The sequence below is a fragment of the Falco cherrug genome, chromosome 8, assembly GCF_023634085.1.
Source record: "Falco cherrug isolate bFalChe1 chromosome 8, bFalChe1.pri, whole genome shotgun sequence".
Classification (NCBI taxonomy): domain Eukaryota; kingdom Metazoa; phylum Chordata; class Aves; order Falconiformes; family Falconidae; genus Falco; species Falco cherrug.
Window position 1 is genome coordinate 47,107,195 of NC_073704.1, and position 17,448 is coordinate 47,124,642.

The following is a 17,448-nucleotide window of genomic DNA, read 5'->3' on the forward strand; positions in this document are numbered from 1 at the left end:
CTGCCTCCCCCCTCCCCAGACCGAAAGGACTGAAAAGAAATGATTTCTGCTCATTTTTGCCATCTACTGGACAAAACTCCAATCCTAAATGCTGCGATCAGGAAATCCCAACCCTCAGGTGAGAGATACCGGGTGTAATTTGTTTAGTTACGGACAGGGCTCAGACCCAAAATATTTCCTGCAATCCCCTGAAGAGTTTATCAACATACTCGCCTGCCAACGATTTACAAGTGACTATTTCTGACCATCTTCCATACAGAATAAACATCACCTTATGGTATATTAGAAGCTTAGCCTTTTATCCCTTGTCTTTTTGTACTTCTTATTTATTGAACGAATGCAACTAAATCAGATTTATTTTGGCTAAAGTTCTGTATTTGCCATTTTCAATACTGCAATACCAGGTCTTCAGACAGAATAAAATCTGTTTGAAAAACAGCTTTTCTTTGCTATCAAAGCCATTTTCTTGTGACATATTTGTGAAACTACAAAAGAAATATGTTAATCAAAGGATACTGAAACTTTGTATGATAAAACTGGCATCTGACCCTCCATTCTCCTCCGTTTACTTTTCTGTTATTTATACACAGTAACTAAGAGCTGTGATAATAGCAGCTTATTCTGCCGTAATGCTTTGGATCAATAATGGGATGAAGCTGGACTCAGCCAAATGAGGTACGATCCACTGAACAGAAGCAGGCACTTATCCTTTACAGCCAAAGGTGAGGAAGAAAAACCATTTTGAACCTGTGCAAAGGAAAAGAAACTGAGAAGGCCTGAGCTTTAATTCCCCACAAAGCTGTATTTCAATCTGTCTTTCTCGTTAATACAGAAAAATGAAATCAAAAAGTTGGAGGCTGTTTTTATTTATCTGAAATAAACTTAATTAATAAAATGCAAGGAATAAATAAAAAAAAATCAGGAAGGGGTCCTGAGGATTACATATCCTGGATCCTTGAATAAAAAAAAAAATCTCGATGGATGAATCCATTTCTTTCAAATGGAGAGGAGGTAAATCCCTCCTCCTGCAACTGGAGATTTGCAGTTCTGCACAGGAGAAGAGCATGATACACATGCTGTACTAGAAAAAACAAAGTAAAAAGAATTTGAAATGAAAGCAGCACTGATCTGCTTCTGCACATCTTCCTGATTTTATTAATAAGTTTTAGGGTAACACAAGCACAAACAGTGCTAATGAAGTTAAATGTACCCAATGGTGCCCACTAGAAAATGAGATGCTAATTCACAGTCTGGCTTCAGTAGTTTGTGATTTATTCCTCGCCCCGCCCCCCCCCCCCCCCCCGCCCCTTTTTTTCCCTCCTCTCTTCTCCAGTCCTCTAAAACTGAAATTAAAGGATGCCTTCCACTGATTTTAAGAGAAATAAAGATTACGCTGCTTTATATTTCAGACTTACTTTTTGCAAGCTGAGCCTGCACATAGGCAGAATCACTGCGGGCTTGTGAGGGTCTTAAACAAGGCTTATCTGAACGGTCATCAGGCTTCTAATACCCACCGGACAAGGACGCCTGCCAGACCATAGCAGGCTCTGCTGTGCAGCCTCTCCGTCCTTAAAGGCTGATTTCCCAGCTCCAGTTCTACATTCGTGCGTTCCTCCTTCTTAACCAGGAAGATTATTAGTGAACAGTGGGGTCTCATTATTTACTTAAAATAAAAATATTTTTAAAAGCTCGATTTCTAGTAAAGCACGTAATTATACTTGAATGCAATTTTTCCTGTCCATAAAATAAACAAATACGTAATTAACTTCCATAGCTTTGTGAGATCTAAATTAGAAAAGAAATATTTTCATAGTTACTTCACTGTGTATTTCAGCAGTTTGTTACTAATACGACTGTGTGCCTGAAGAGAGAATTACAGTTACTGTATTTATAAAAATATAAAACATTTCTCTATAGTATTAAGAAAACACCCACGAGTATTATTGTATTTGTTGGCATTAAAATGCACACAATATTTAAAGGAAATAGACTTCCATTATTGTTATATATTGAGGAAAACGACAATCTAAAGATTTTGATTTTGTTTTCAGATTTCCGTTTTCTTCTGGATCAAGAAGACTGCAGGTATTGTGATATTAATAGAGTTGACATAAACAGAAAGTAACTGACTAAATTAAAGACATGATTCATACCACAGAGAGGAATCTCCCCAGATAGCACTTGTATAGTATTTTTTTAAGCACTTTTGATGTTAAACCAAATGTAGGTACATCGTGTTTGGAGTTACAGACACAGTGTTTTTTTTAGAAGGAAAACATGAGGGATTTACGGAGGGAAGAAACCCACTTGGATATGTTTTCTAGATTAGTAGTGTGACACAACAAAAAAGTGACCTCTCTGTGGTCTTTCCCAGTTAACTGCATGGTTGCCATTGTGCTGTAATTTTAGCTGATTACACATTAGTTCATTTAGCTTTGTTTCCTCTTCCCCACTGTGCCATACTATTAAACTAATGCAAGGGGCCTGGTATCCCTCTGTGCACAGAGCTGGTATTGTCACAGTGTAATAAGGATACATCCAGTCAAACAGCATGGTGTAGCTGGTCTTTGTGTTTAGTGCAAAGGCAATCCCTCGAAGATCCCTTGCCAGCCCGATCAACATACGCTGTCAGTGGGAAAGAGACACAGTAATTGATTTTCACGTTAGCACAGAGCAGATGGAGTAATAATCAGCCAATAATGACCACATATCTGATTTTGATTCATTAGTTTAAATGAATCGCTCAAATCTTTTTTTTTATAAAAACCGTAAAAGATTCTTTTAACAAACAAGATTTCCACAAATACTGTAGTGAAACACTAGCAAAATGCTTTTGATTATTCGATATGCTATCCTAATGAATAATGCAAATTAAAACATAATATATGAACACTAGGTATTAAAGTTTACAAGTGCTTCCTGTATTAATATATTTACAGTAATAATAACAATAAAACGTTAATTTAAGCATGTAATATTTTGAATGAGGTGTAAGACTAACTGATACTCATAACAAGCTATAATTAAGGTTGCACTGAGATTCTTCCTGTATGTTATTTTGTTATTTTAACATATCTTTTTTTTTTAAAAGTAATTTTCCAAGTTAGGTTTCTTCAAAAAGTGACTTTTTTATTTACAGAAGACCATGCAAATCTATCTGTATTAAAGTTGGTTCTGAGATGTGATTTTTTTCCCCTTTAATGGCTGAAGTGTGGCTTCAGAATCCTTCTAGCTCAAATCCAGACATTTTGTGCATAGATAATTAGCCCCTACTAAAGGGATGTTTTCAGGATAATTAATAGACATCAATATGAAATACTAGGGAATGAAAAATATTTTAACAATATAAACAAACTTTTCAGTTTACTTAAGACATAAATATTCTTTTTGACAATTAAGTAGTTTTTATAAATTTTATCCGTGTGTTGCAGGTGGGGTTTGCACTCCCCCCCACTCCCCCCACCCCCAAAAAAAAAAAAAAAAAAAAAAAGACCATAGTACTGCAGAGTCTGGTAAAAAAAATAATCATAGAAGCATGGCAAAAAAACCCAGTAAGGAGTTCTTGCTTTAAAACCAGAGTTTTCAATAATGTACCACTTGGTGCTCACGCTGTAATATTTATAGTGTTGCGAAATAACAAAAGATAAGACTCACATATTAGTTTTAACTGATCACATAAAGAGCAAATTACAGCTGATGCCTTGTTAAACTGCTAAATGTCATCTTACACAAGGGCTAATTTCTACTCCTCGTATACAGACCCATTAGTCCAACTGACTTGGATGGCACGCACATAGATTTATCCAAGGATAAATTGAGTTCTCTACAAAACACTGGTGAGGTTGCTAAGAGTATTTTAATATTTGCATTTCCTTTCTGTTGTGCATTGAAATGGCCTGAACTTGCAAGATGCTCAGAGGTCTCAACTCTCATTAACTTTAATGGGACTCTGAAATCACTAGAGAGGAAGTGTTCAATACTGAGAAGATGCAATATAAAATTGTAACTTTATCTTTGTATCCATCTGTATTTTCATACTTTGAGTGCTGTTTTGCCCACAGAAAAAAATAACTCTTTAGCAGGCATGGTGGCCAAAACATAAAGAATGTTAACAACCTGGCAGCCACACTCTGTGCTTCTTTCTGAGGGCATACATTGATTTTGGTTCCCTTGCCCACGCTAGCCACAAAGAAGGGGACAAGCAAGACTGCACAAAGGAAAGGCTGGAACTGGGAAGAAGGGAAGCTACAGCCCCTGGCAAAACGTGAACTTGCCTTTGTTTGAGGAGGCGCCTGGAGAGAAAGAGCTCACCGTCTTACTGGGGTCTCTAAACATGGATCAGAAAAAGACAACCAGCCAAACCCATATTCCTCTACTGTGCTTATTCTGTCTTTATAAAAACAACTGGTTAGAAGAAAACACTCTTTCGCAAATATATTTAAGAAACAGTTTGGCTGCGAGACTTTAAAAACTATTAATAAAAGCAGACGTGCAACTTTCTTTAAACTATGGTCTCAGATTTCTGGAAACCTACACAAACACCAGGCAATTTCAGATGCCATTTGACCTTGAATTGTAAAGAAAGTTGAACAACTGCTACATAAACTACATTTCTCAAGTTTCTATTCTTTAAATTCAGGTACTGTTATTAAACAGGCCATACCATTAACCATGCTATTCTTAATAAATGACCTCAATCTACAATGCACCATATCCTGGCAAATCCCAGAGAACTCCATGTTCAGATACTATCCATTGGAACTCAACTTTATAAAATAACACTGCCTACAGTTGGCAATGTCCGAGCAGCCTCTATAACAGCCTACAGAATCCTAATCCATTTAAGTCACTGGCAAAAATACCTTCAAACTCTAACAGGAGCAAAAGTCACCCTAAATTCCATTCTTGTTTAAGTCACATTTAGTAAGACCTCCCTGGCCGGCAAACCCTAAAATCCCAAGACAGTCTAGTTTTAGTCCATTATGAATTTTCAAATAGCACTTAGGTGCATAACATTTATTAATGCCAAACAACGTTATCCACTTATACATCCACTTTTTGTCCGTCATCCTGTGGGATTCAAAGTGCCTTGCAAACTTTGCAGAGTAATTTGAAGAATACATGAAGCTACTGCTTCATTCACGACTGAACACCAGCCACGGCTAGGGCAAAGTGACAGTAAATAACACCACCAGCACAACGAGCAAGATGAGAAGTGAAGAAGAGTAAATACAAGAGGCATAGCAAGAGGAGCTTGTCAGCAGTATGTGGGTTTATGGATAGCTCTTCTTGTTCCTGGAACAATTTTGTTCAAATTTCGGTTACGAAATATTCTTCCCTGATTGTCAGTGACAGGTTTGTTTACGATTAATTAAAACAAAGCCATTTTAAAAATAAATTCAAGTATTTGGTTTCAAAGTCCAGAAGAAGATTTTTTCAATGGAAAGGAGCTGAAGATTTAGATATTCACAGAAAAAAACCCTGTGACTTGCCAACACGTGCCAAGTGTCTGACTAACGCAATTTAAAACAGACGAGACTACTCAAGCCACCCACCCCCAAAACGGGGCTTGTAATGGAAAGTCTGACAGACCCTTAACTATAGTGGCACTACTGGGTGCAGCTATAATATTACCCTCATAATTCTACTATATAATAACAACAAAGGAAAAAAAAGGTGAAGGGTCATTGCGCTTTGTCTTTAGAATTAAGATGGCTGTCTTCATCCTTACAGCATACTCTTAATTCTGGAGACACGTCTTAATAACCTCTAAATAGTTCCAACAAAAGAGCCGTGTCAGAGGAATGAGCAGGCCCCAAGGTGTTTCAACTGGAGTGTTTTCATCTGCCTTTATTGCTCTATCCCTCTCCAGAATTAAGGCAATAACCTGTGATAAATTATTCAGGAACTGCTACAGGGATCAAAGCAAAATCATTCTGTTAAAGTGCTGTTTGCAACATTTGGCACTTAGTGTGAAAACTTTTAATGTGTGCAAGCTGAAAATCAAGGATTTTAAATAATTTAACAGCATGGAGTTTCTACAAACCAGCTAAAGATAGCATGTTGCTATTTAACTGCTTTTTCCTCAGATCCTTTTTTTTTTTTCCCTGCGTTTCTAGCAAATCTGATGATGTCACAACTATAAACAAAGTGCTACTGAGATTCCGGCTACCCGGCTGATATAGTACTTCACCGGATTGGCAAGAAAACCCCTGAAATTCTTAGGAGAAAATCAGCCACTGTTTTAATACTGGACATTTTCCCTATTAATATAAAAACATGAAGGAAGTAGGAAGGAAAAAAAAAAAAGGAAGAAGAAAAAAAAGGAAAGCAAAGCACATAATTACTTAAGCCATCTTCAATTATATTTGATCTCCCTGGAAAAGAAACCTAAACGTACGTTTTGTATGCAGATGTAATGATTACAAATGTATTTTAAAAAGAAAGAGCTCCCTTGTTGCAACTGTTTTTCAAGGATGTTTTTCAGAAATATTAAAAAACAACAAAACCCCAAACCCTAGCCAGTTAGAGAGTCCTAGTAAAAACCACAAATTAAATGAATTTGGCAGTCCTGGACCATTTTCATAGTGATATTTTAACAGTGTCATCTCCCTGCGGATTGGAATACTAAGCATTTTATTGAAGAACTGAACTGTTTTTGTTTTCAGTACTTGCAAAATGAAGTACCTGAAAGCGCTTTTGCATGTATTATTTATTCATCATGATAGAAAAATAGCTTTAACCTAATAAATTACGTTTAAGAGAATTTAGAGCAAAAGTTTTGTTTATGATATAGCAACAGATTTAGTTCTTTATCAGTAGCTTAAAGCACCAAGTTTTCTTTATACAAATTAGACAGATGGTGCTTACAGTAGAATTTACTAAAGGTCTGTCACAACAAATGCAGCCAAGCTGCATATTTAATCACTGCAGAACCTTGTCTACCTGCAGCTGCCAACTGCTAATCCAATTTCCCTGATAAATGTGGCAAGAGACACGATCAGCAATAAAGAGCATCTAACTCCATTTTCCTGCAGGGCGTCTTTTGATGAACATTTAGGACGGAAGCATGGAGTGCACTGTGTGGCCCTGGCTTGTGGCAGCTGCATGCATTTTGAAGACACAGTTCTCAGGTTACTCACTTAATTCTGCCACTATCATTATGTTGCTATTGATCTCAGTAGCTCTTGTCTACACAGCATTACTCTAGATGAAGCTGAATCAGGCAGTTATCATGCATCAAACTTGCTCAAAAGCCTGGAGATTTCCCCTTAATTACTTGTGATTTTATTTGCAAATACCGTTAAAGTGTAATCAAGCAGTCACTTTCCAGGGTCGTTAAGAACTTGCTAGTTTAGGAATATATCACTGGCACTCCATTAAAATTTCTCTACTAAGACAGTTGCAAGCAAACCAGACAGGACAATGGCAAAATTATTTTAATAACCTGAACCCTCACATGAGATTAACAGTTTCCTACAGAAAGGATAACGCTATCCAGTGACCTCTCGTTCCAGTTTTTCGGATTTATAACTTGAAAAATATCAGAGATTAATCCAAGATAGATGAACTGCATCTATTTTTAAATGAAAAGTTATTAAAATTAAATACATAAAGCAACAACAAATGAAGAAGCTAGAATTAAATAATTGTTGAAATAACCCCAAGTACTATTTTTTTAAAAATACTCCGTCAATTCAAGCGATTACTGTGAACTGTGCATCTCCTGGCAATGTCACAGATGCAGTGCAGACCAATTAATTACTAAATATTTCTAGCATATCTGCTTATTTTCTTAGGAAAGAAAGTGGGTAAATACGATGATGTAGTCTTTTAAGTTTCCATCATATTTTAAAACAGTGAATTAAAAATTACTGTTGGGGGTTTCTTCAGAACCGCCCTGCGTGGCTGCAGCCAGCACTCCAGTGTGCATTGTTAACTATTTATTCAGTGACAGTAGAAGGGATCTCTTTAATGCAAGAGTGCCCTCATGTATTATCATTCCTGATGATGCAGCTTCTATCCAGCAAGTCTTTTTCTTCCCTAAAATATACTGTTGTTTTGACACAAACAGCTTGCTACACTTAAGGATTTTACTAATAAAACATAATGTTGTGTTAGATATTATGACTGTTGCCACAGCTGAACTGACTTGTCAAATCAATCCTAATATGGCTCCCACAGGCACATAAAAACCTTATTTAGCTATCAGTTATCCTAATCACTTTGTTCAGTTTAAGGGTGCAATACTTCAAGACCAGTTCCTATTTATACATATATGCCCAGCCATTTAATAAAGTCTTGATTTATATAATAAATTCTTCTTTGAAAAAATACTTTGAAGCAGCAGTGTTTTATCTAGTGTGTTACAGTATGTCTCCTCACACCCCCAAATAAATATGTTAATACACACAAACAGGATACTTGCATGTCAAGGGTGAACATTAGACATGTGACACAGGTAAGCTAGCACTGAAACCAGATTTGTCCCTTCGATTATAAGTGGGGCTCACATGTGGTCACTTCATCTGCAAAGCACTGAAAAATCCCAAGGCTTTTAGGAAAATCTTTGTAAAGAGTTTATTTAGGAAGACAGCCATTCGTAGCCTTTGTATCTCTACGTCTGCATTCCAAATACACATATAATGTATACAGGTATAAATATACATACAAGTATACAGGTATATACATGCCAAGAGACAGCCAGAAAAGAAGACAGCTTGTATCTAAACGCTTGCCCCGCTATCTCCCATCAATAATTTCTTTCCCTACAATTGAAACAAACCTACCTTTGCTTCTTCTTGTTCAAAACTACTGTTGAATATCTGAGTCACACTTTCAAACGAAACTGTGAGGGGAAGCATGAAATTCTCAAACTCATCCTCGTCTTCACCTACAGGAAAAGAAATCAAAACAAAACAGCAAAAGCATCACATTCACACTGTCGTTGGAAGGGTCGGCCTCCTAGGCTTTCATAGAAAAATCTCACCGACATCATGGGAACTTTCATATGACCTACAGGAACAAAAACTTGAGGTTTGATATATTTTTACTGAGCTATCACCACAAAGACAAATTGTTGACCACAAACAACTTGTATCTGAGATCGGCACGTCTCCGCATTTCATATTTCTGTTTCCTCTGTTAATCTGACAGCAATTGTTCAGTACCCTAGAAGAATATTCAAACAAGTCAAGACTCAACAGTTCAAAAACATTAAATTTCAAACCGCAACAACAGATTACACCCTTTTCAAACGTGTACTTTGTAGTATGATGTTTAAATCACAATCTTTTAGGATTGCATCCTATTTTTTTTCCCTCCTACCTATTTAGTATACAGAATGAAGCTGCCATGAAAATTAAATCTGGACTGTGTTGGGGTTATTTACGTGACTCTATTGCCTTGTTTGTTTCAGAAGGTGTGAATTTAGAGTAAAAGAAACAAGATGTGGGCAGGGAAAAAAGACATTGCCTTGGTTAGACAGCTGAAAGATAGCCTGGAAGCCTGGATTGGTTTTTGGTTCGTCGTGACGCTGAACAAGTAACTATGAACAGCAACTTTTTAGAAATGGCAATTTGCATGAGGATTCATACTCACACTACTTACCTTTAGGCCCTTAATGAGGGTAGCTTGCCTCTCGCACTCAGAGTCCCCTTGAGAGTAATTCAGAGTAGGAATTTAATTTATGTTCTTTAAAGAGTTCTTTGCTATAGGGCTTCTCTCTTCATCAGCAAAGTCTGGCAAACTAAGTTGCAATTGAACTTCGGAAGAGTCTTTTGTGTGTCAAATTGGTTGCGCAAAGCTACTGTGAGCTTTGCAGTTTAGTTTCTACATCTCAGACGCCCATCTGTAAAAGGGGCACCAGCCCAACCCCTTAGCTCTAGAGATGCTGTGAGGACCAAATCGCTCACCCCAGCACAACAGTAAGAATGACAGGAAAGGCCAAGAAGAAGAAAAGCCAGGAAGGAAAAACCAGTCACAACAGAGAGCAAAGCGTGGACTAACACATAAATCCAGATAGGGACACAGCAAAAAAAAATATTAAGTAATAAAATCCAAATACTCAGTAGCTTCTCATTAAGCAAGGATGACATCTTCCGTACTGAAAGAGGCAAATATCTTCCGAGAAATAATTGTGATCCTGCAATTAAAACTGCCTCATATCAATGCAAATATTTACACTGGAGAGGAAAGGCAAGCTGCGGAGGCAATCCCACCTATGGCACCTCCTCAGTTCCCAGCGCTTGCCTTTGTGACCTCCGCTGCTTCCCTTTAGCACAGGGCTTTCCTGCCCATCTTCCAGGGTTTTTTTTAAAAGCAAAGGAAATACTTTCAATAACTTTCTGCTACTGCACTGGCCAGCCAGAGTAGCAAAGCCTTCGAATCACAACCTGTGCTCCAGAACTTTCTGAAACTAGCAAAGGACTGACCCAAGCCCACGACCGGCACCCCACACCCGCAGCAGAGGCGCAGAGGGCCAGGCGCTCTGCATGAGACTGCAGTGCTGCTGCTGCCAGCCGTGGCAGCTGGTGGACTTCGGGAAGATCCATCCTGTCCATCTTGGCTTGTCTCCTTTGCCATCTTCTCTCTGCTCCTTTCAACCAGAGTCACTCTGGTTTTTTTGTCATTTCTGGACCCTTGTGGCCCCAGACTACTCATGCAGTGTTTTGTTTCTCTCTCCTTCCTTGCCAGCTCCAGCTCCTCAGGCAGTTCCAATGCGGTGTGAGCTCCTGAGCTCCCCATCTCTTTGCTCCACAGCATCAGCTTCCTCTTCCCCTCCTAGAAGCTTAAACTGTTTCTATATGCATTGCATATCCTGATACTTTTCTCCTTTTAATTGCTTATCAGATTTTCCTCAGAGGAAAAAAATTAGTAAAAGGCGGCCAATCATGTAGAAAGAATCCTATGCTGGTACTGTTCCATGTCAGCGCACAGATGAACAGAAGCCACGAGGACACTGCTCTGTGCCAGGTCAGGGTGCAGTTGCCGTTCACAGAGTTCTCAGGAGAAACCCAAATTATAAGAAGATAGCAAAAGTAATGCTGTGTCCCATCTGCAGTGCTGCGTGGCATTGGAAGACCATTCCATGAAGATATTATGCACATGTCCAAATTCAAGGTGGACCCTTCCTGAAGGCAGAATCTCCAGCACACCTTGTTAAAAAGTTGAGAAGACAAAAGAACTACCAGAACGCCCAGTGTTGCCTGGGTCCAACACTGGAATGACAAGCCAGCTCATTCTGGAAATGGGTAACGGGAAATCTTATCTGCTATTTTTGTTTCCAATTTCAGTGCTGGCAGTGACGAAAGAATACACAATTAGGACCTCACAGAGTACCGCTCTTTTAATAAAATAATTTGTATGTTTTAGGAAAGCAACACCAACGACTTCCTATACATTTCTTTTGCATTCCCATACAAGCCACTTACACATCCCATGAACAGTGCAGTACTAATAAGGAAAGGAAGAAACTATCCTAAACCAGCGTACTGTGGCAAATTGCTCATTTTCTGAAATTCAAACTACGCACACATTGTCTGAAAGAAAGAGGTGCCTCGCTTCTACGTTTTAGTAGATCTGTGTGTGGCTTACAGCAATAGTGCTTTAAACTTGATGCACTTGGAGAGGTTTGGCACTGAGCGTGCCAACATACACCTGTAAGCACAAGACACTGACAAATCATGCTGAACAGCTCCTGACGGTGTTTTCTACAGCTTAAATCTACTACTTTTGGTATTGCAGAGGAAAAAGTGATTAAAATCTATCAACCCTAGAAAAACTTTCATGTAAACATAACTTCTACTGGTACTCTTGTATTAGTTTTGGTTACTATATACTTCACACAAAATAATACTCAGCTTACTTTAGAAGTCTTGGACAAAATGATGCAATTCTAAATGCCAAAAAAATTATTAAAAACAGAACCTGGGGCACACAAGAAATTCAAAGTCTTGAGTATAGTCATGAGGTTAAAGTAATTCAACAGAAACCAAGTGCATTTTGAAGCAAACAGCAATTAATATATTACTGTTCATCCCTACTACAATTACATTTTGCCAGTCACTCCAACAGCACATTGTTTAAAATGTAAATATTCTGAACTTACTGTATTTAACTAATTGTCAAAGATTTCTACAGCAATTATTTAGAACAACCCCCATCAAGAGCAATTCATCTTAATTTTTTTTCCATGTAAATTGTTTATCATTCATATAAAAGGGTTTTATGTAAAGCTCTTCACTTAATTTGAAAAAAAACCCAGAGAACACAATTGGTACAATGCTGTTTTATCTAAAAATGCCAGTTCACTCAGGCTGAAAACAGCTCTGGATTCACGAGGTAAGAATGCTGCCATTTAATGCTTGCACAAACACACAGAAAGGACAGTTTGTGTACACCTTACTTACCAAATTCGGATTCTAAAACACAACTTGCATGCTCTTCTATCAGTTCAAACCCAAACAAATTTATTCCAGGAACACAACTGACAACAGCCACAAGACTGATGTACGTTTTTTCCAACTAATCTTTTCGGATCTTGCGGAGTTGTTAATCCAGGGGAATGACAACAACCTCGATCAGCTTGTAGCCAGTCATAAGTCATGTGCCTGCATTTTGTCTGACATATTTACACAACCTCTACTCTGAGATGTAATTTTTAACACCTGTAATCTTGTTTTTACTAAATCATTCCCCCTGCCGCCCCCGGAAAAGTTACTGAAACTGCACACGTAACCTATTTTATATTAGAAAGCGTACCTATTGCTTGCGCTATACAACGCTGAGCAGGCACCGAAAGCGGTTTAACTGCGAGTAAACGCTGGTCCAGCTCCCAGATGCTCTTCTTTAAGCAAACACGGATCAACGTGGCTCGGTCTCGCCTCGCAGTTAGCGGTTTTCAGCACTGCTGAGCAGCAGCCAGCATGGGCCCCCGTCAGCAGCGTGGGGAGCGACACCACCGCTGACTGACGCCTCTCCTCTCCATTGCTTCTGCACATGCGTTACCTAGTTAAGTCCCTGCACGAGGGCTGGAACTCGGCACACGAAAGATTCCTTCCACGTTTGGACAACAGAGAGCTAAACACGCAGAGTTCTGCGCTTTGGTGGCCGAGGGCTGTGCCTGGATTCAAAGTGACCAAGTCCTGTATCACATCCAGCTGTTAAAGCGTGCACTGGGTTTCAGAAGTGTCTAACCTCTCTAATTCCCAAAGGACAACTCAAAAGGTAACCCCAAGTGCATATTTAAGCATTGCTGGTTGAACTTGGGAATGCTTCTCAATGTTTATTAAAACTCAGAAAATCTTTGTATATTGGAAACTTGCATGAAAAAGTGAAAAAAAACCCCTTCTACTAGAAGCTAGAAGGTTCTGGCATGATCACTACATCACCTGGAAATGCAACACACTTACTCAGGCACTTAATGTTGTAAATCCTTACAGTTAAAATACAAAAAGTGCTTCTGTGCAAAAAAACCCCCAAACTCACCTTGCTTATTTCTTCAACAGAAGGCCACAAACAAATGCAGTGTCATTCCTTAATGCCATAAATCTCGGAATTCAACAGGCAGCGATTTAAATACCAACTACAACATATTTACTGTACAATTAAGCTGCGGTGTGACCGGTTTAATAACCTTAAAAATTCCTAGTACTACACAAGACAGCAAGGTGTCTCAGGGACACAAGACAGCAAGGTGTCTCAGGGACACAAGACAGCAAGGCGACTCAGGGAAACGGGAGGAGGACCCTACCTAAATCCACCATGAGAAGACGAGTGAGAGCAGTGTAGAACACAGTCCGGCACCTGAGGTCACTGAGGCTGTAATTCTCGCTGATGCCCAAGAAAGGGAAGTGCTTACTCTGTTGAAACAGAAGTATATGAAAAATTAAGTGTTCTACAAAATTTGTTACACACAACATTTTTTTAACATAGGAAGAAAACTTACCGTGTGATTCTGCAGCATGAATTTCACAGCCTCTATTTTCACGAGCTTTTTCAGGAGACTATAAGTAGCAGGCGTTAAGGAAAGGTCAGCCTCACGGCGTTATGATTGCATTATCAGGTCGTACAAACTTTCAGGAATCTTTAGTGAGAAAGAGATCCTAACTGAAACAACAAGAGATGTTCACAAAAAAATCGCTGAATTTCATCTAGAAATATATGTTATATTCTTTACAACATTAAAGACCATAATCTATTATTAATTAAAGCAATTAGTTTTCATCTTTTCATGGCACATATTCTAGTCACAAAAGAGACGAATGTAGTAAATTACTTTTATCGTTAAACGGAGAGTTTCTGGTAATAAATGGTGCTGTTTTTTCCCCAGATAGACCTGTGTCACCAGCATGCTGGGGAAAAAAAAAAAAAAAAAAAAAAAAAAAAGTGGTTTTACAACTGCCTGCATGGTAGATGCCGGGCACTTGGCAATGGGACTGGCTGCAGCCCTATGCAGCGCTGAAGGTACGGCCTCAACCACAGAGGTGATCTCCAGACCCCTCAAAAATCACATTTCATTTGTTTCAGTTACAACAGATAAAACCACATCTCACACACACTAAGCTAAGATACCAAAGTATCTTTGGACCTATAACAAGTGAACAGAAATGTCTGAAGAACATACAAAGTTTCTGAGCCAGAGCAAAGTCTGTAACACGGTGGTACAGCTGGGAATTTTGGATGCACAGGAATCCCAGTTTCTCTGACTTAAATATAAAGCACACCTAACTGACTACCGCTAAGCATGAACTGAAATCTCCCATCCACAAACTGGTTAAATTTGAGCCAGTGACAGTCCAGCTGGGAGGGAAGTACAGCTGCACCGAGCTCAGCACCACTGTGCCCTGCCCCCAGCGCAGGAACCTCAGGATCAGGAAGGTCTGCTGCTCCGGTCTCCACATCCCATCGGCAAAGCCCCCTGCCTCCGGGGCTGAAGCTCCTGGCCCTGCACCAGGATAAGGTTGACTCTGCACCTGCTTGTAAATGACACAGAAGCACCGTTTTCCTGGACTGCGTATATTCTACAGATCACATAGTCTAGCATGACTTCCTAGGCAGTTACACCCGATGAATCGTAGTATTTTTCTCTGGATTTCTTTTAAGAAATTGTATTAAATCAAAAGTTGAGTTAGCAAAAACTGTGTTATAGAAGCCTTAAAGTTCGGATGTTTCACAACCTGAACCCTCTCCTAGCTGTGTGCATTACGAACACCTTTAATAGCATCAGCACACTCCAATTCCCTGGCTCAGGCGAGTCAGACATTTGGGGTTGGGCAAAGGAGATCATGCTGTGTGTTCCAACAAGAGCCGTGCCGACATCTTCGTGAGCTTTGCACAGCTATACCCTGTGCCCCGAGGGATGCCTGCAAAAAGGGAGCGAGAGAATGGCCAAAGCAGCCGCCTGGACTCTCTGACCCCGCTGCCTCCCCGTTTGACGTCAGATGGCAGCGGGTCGGGCTGCACGGTCTCAGTTCTGCATCTGCACAATGGGGATATAAAAGCTAATGCGCTTTTTTCAGGGGTGTCACAGAAAAATTCAAACCCCAGCAACGCAACATTCGTAAGCACTGAAGGCATCAAAGGAGTGAAATGACTTACGGGCTTGTACATTCCGCAATGAATATTGTATAAACTGGACTCATTAGTTTACTGAATGCCGCTGACCCCTGGCATTGATGAAGTTCTTTGAGAAATAATCAGTATGATTGCTTAACTTTAGACCGTACAGTAGTGCCTACAGCCCTGTACAAACAGACGATTTTCAAACAAATACCTGTAACACTTATTATTGTTACTATTTTCCTTTTTTTTTTCTTGAGTGCTTGCTCCACTCTGCCATTCCTGCACATAATTGATTGAAGAGTTTGATTACTTTTATGTGAATAAACAATCTCCCTTCTAATCTTAAATGGAATAAATTATTTTTAAACAAGTAAAAGTGTAAGAACAGGTTTTATAGCTGCTATTGGAAAATCTCCTGATCTAGTTGTACGATGATGCTCCCCTGCCAATCTGTAACACTTGATGTAGCACCACCTACTCTTACACTGCAAAGCTGTTAGTTGAGGTTTTTTTGCCCCTGTTACAAGGGAGAGCCTTTTAAAACATAAGGCTAACAAAGACATGGATAAAGGATTTTTAAGCGACTATAAATATTTTAACCCGTTACTGTATTGTACAAAATAACAATGAAACTGTAGTTATTTTGCTACAAAACTATAGAGTGGAAAAGTTAATTATTAGAAAGAACTAAACATGCATGAGGGAGCAGCACTACGGCTTCAAAGACATAAAGGAATGACTAACATATTCCATTATGTAAATGAATTCAAAGATATTTCACGACTGATCAGCTAGGAGGGACATAATGATTTATAATTCAAATAACTGAGCTTTGAAATCAAATTGGGCTAATATATTTCAAAATATGCAAACCTGGAATAATTGTGAAAGTAATGTAAACCATGACACCAGCTCCAATCATTTGTTGCCTTTGTTGTTACTACTGTCTTACCATTTTTCTTCCTTTTTTTTTCCCTGTTATATAGTACAGTTGCTCAAATTGTGGCTTCCTTTTAATTCTAGACTATCCTTTAGAAAAAGTCTATTATGCACATAAAAAAAGAAAAGTACTGATTTCTAAGACTATGTAGAAGCTGATTGATGTACAGGAAAGTACTGAAATTAAATAAATTATTATTTTAACCTTTCAGGCTAGCCACAATTTAATCTATATCAAATATTGAAAATTGATCCTCTGGATCCAGCATCTTAACAACACACAGTTTCTTTCGAAGCAATATATACTTAATGCCTTTTAAAAGACCCTAATATAATGTGAAAAGGCCAAAGTTTGCAATGCCAGGAAGTAGTTATAAACTACTTCATATGTTTGAAATAAAAAGTACTTCAGTATTATTATTAAAAAAAACCCTATTGGTAGAGTTTTTAATAGGAAAAAAATACATATCTTTAAAAGCCAAAATGACCAGTGAAATTGGGTTGTACATCATTTTCCGGGAAAAAGGAAAAACAGCCTCGACAGGTGTAATTTATCATTTTTCTGATTTAATACCAAAGAAATATATTAAAATAATAAAAAGAATCCTGAAATCCTCAAAATTTGTAGTGATAAATAGCCCTCCCTGTCTTTATTGCATTATGCCTACTAACAGAAATATTGCATGGTGGATTTTGCCAGACAAGGACGATTATTTTCCAATAAAAAGTTGCATATTAAATTCCAGCACAAAAGTGGGTGTCTAATACTTCTGAAATCTTTTATGGTTTGCCACGGAACACAATTTTAAACTTAACTAATACAGCATCATGGTGAAGTGAACCAGCATTAAAGCTGTCTTTGTACAACCCCACCCATCAAGGCAGGAAAGCTGCTGTTTTCTGATTTTGTGAAGTATTTCCATCCAAAAGTAATTGAATAAATTT

General features: G+C 38.6%; 1 protein-coding gene across 1 annotated transcript in view; it reads right to left on the minus strand.

Annotated features, from left to right (window-relative positions):
* Nucleotides 1–17,448, minus strand: part of RANBP17 (RAN binding protein 17) — a 160,931-nt gene that overhangs the window by 48,823 nt on the left and 94,660 nt on the right. Inside the window, exons 17-20 of the mRNA XM_027810312.2 lie at nucleotides 13,949–14,012; nucleotides 13,754–13,862; nucleotides 8,790–8,893; nucleotides 2,537–2,625 (exon numbers count right to left, since the gene is read on the minus strand). Coding sequence (XP_027666113.1) covers nucleotides 2,537–2,625; nucleotides 8,790–8,893; nucleotides 13,754–13,862; nucleotides 13,949–14,012 — 366 coding nt within the window. The remainder of the gene's footprint in view (nucleotides 1–2,536; nucleotides 2,626–8,789; nucleotides 8,894–13,753; nucleotides 13,863–13,948; nucleotides 14,013–17,448) is intronic.